The sequence below is a fragment of the Echinops telfairi genome, unplaced genomic scaffold (assembly GCF_000313985.2).
Source record: "Echinops telfairi isolate 266 unplaced genomic scaffold, ASM31398v2 ScPeMD7_7457;HRSCAF=8495, whole genome shotgun sequence".
Taxonomy (NCBI): domain Eukaryota; kingdom Metazoa; phylum Chordata; class Mammalia; order Afrosoricida; family Tenrecidae; genus Echinops; species Echinops telfairi.
The window spans coordinates 44,021,555-44,022,982 of NW_022111357.1; the positions used below are offsets into that span (position 1 = coordinate 44,021,555).

At 66.1% G+C, this 1,428-nt stretch overlaps 1 protein-coding gene across 1 annotated transcript in view; it reads right to left on the minus strand.

Moving 5' to 3' along the window:
- The window catches only part of VWA1 (von Willebrand factor A domain containing 1), a 19,086-nt gene that overhangs the window by 11,728 nt on the left and 5,930 nt on the right, over positions 1-1,428 (minus strand). Inside the window, exon 2 of the mRNA XM_045299233.1 lies at positions 1,198-1,400. Within this exon, the coding sequence (XP_045155168.1) occupies positions 1,198-1,400 (203 nt within the window). The remainder of the gene's footprint in view (positions 1-1,197; positions 1,401-1,428) is intronic.

Genomic DNA, 1,428 nt, shown 5'->3' on the forward strand with positions numbered 1-1,428 from the left:
TGGGCCTTGGGAGGTGCTTCCTGGGGAATGCAAACGTCCGAGGCAGACAACCCCCCACACACCCCACCCCCGCCCAGCTTTCGGGCAAAAGAGACTGGGCGCTGCAGCGGGTGGTTGGTTCAACAACCGGACACCTGCGCTCCCTAGATCTAATTTGCATGTGAAGACAGGCCCGAGACCCAGGTCGACCTCGGGGGCAAGGGGGTGCGTTGGGAGGCGCCCGCTGTGGTGCCAGAGTTCTCCAGGGTCTTGGCGGGTCCCACAGTGACCAGAAGGCCCCTGGGCCCCGGAGCAGGCCCAGCTCATCTCTTAGGTGAGGCCGCATCTCCTGGCGGGGCCCCACCCGCCTCATTCCTCGGATGCCTTCCGGTAGGGTAAGCATCGCCCTGTCCCAGCCCCCTCTCCGCAGAACTGGCGGGCAGGGCCACGCTGGCCCCCAGGATGAGGAGGTGGGGCCATCTCAGCCGGACGTCCCCTCCCTTCCCACTCCCCTGGAGGATGCTCGGCGGCGGGAGGACGGATGGGGACGGGACGCCGGTAGGGTTTTCCTTCCTCGCTTCCTGCAAGGTGAGGGGCGGTAGGGGCGCGGGGACAGGCGGGCGCGCCGACTTTGCCTAAAAAAGGAAGCGCCTGGCGGCGGAGCCTAAAAGCTGGCGGCAGGAACAAACGAGAACTGTGTCGTCGACGGCCCCCACCCCCTTGCCGGGAATCTTGGCAGTGGCGGCGCTGGCTCGGCTCCACCGACCTCAGGCCTCGGCGGGGACCAGAAACCGCTGGCGCTTAACGCCTGGGCCCGTGGAGCGGGCGGGGGTGAGGGGTGTTTGAGCAAGAGGGCTTCCAGGGGGTTGCGCTCAGAGGTTCCCGGGCTGACGGGTGATCTGCATCTTTGCGTTGTGGGGCCAAGACTGAGACACAGTAGCAGCTGAGGTGTGTGGGGTCAGGGAGACAGCCAAGTGGCTATTTGCAAACCTGTCTCTCCTGGAGACCCACTGTGGACCTACCTGGGCAGGGAGCTGGGGGGTGGTGAGCCCACCCTCTTGGGAGGCTGCTGGCTTGAAGGCAGACACTCCCCCCCCTGGTTGTCCACCCACTCATCCCAGACCTCAGAAGGCCCCAGAGGCCAGGAGCCTAGCTGAGCTCAGGCCGGCCCACAGTCACACCTCCGCCTGAGCTAGGCTGACGGGGAAGTTTCCATACCTTCTGGAAACACTGCGTGGGCCTGGTTGGCTGAGACCTTCCTCCTCCCTCCTTCCTCCAGCGAGGCCATCTGAGACCTCAAGGAACAGCCCCGGGCCTGCCGGGCTCTGCCCACAGGCTGCTGCTCCAGCCCGCAGCCTGTAGCGTCAGTCCCAGGACCTTTCCCGAACCCGCCCGTCACTGCTCCCCACTGCCCCCCAGACCTGAAGGAAGGTCCAAGTGGGCAGAAGG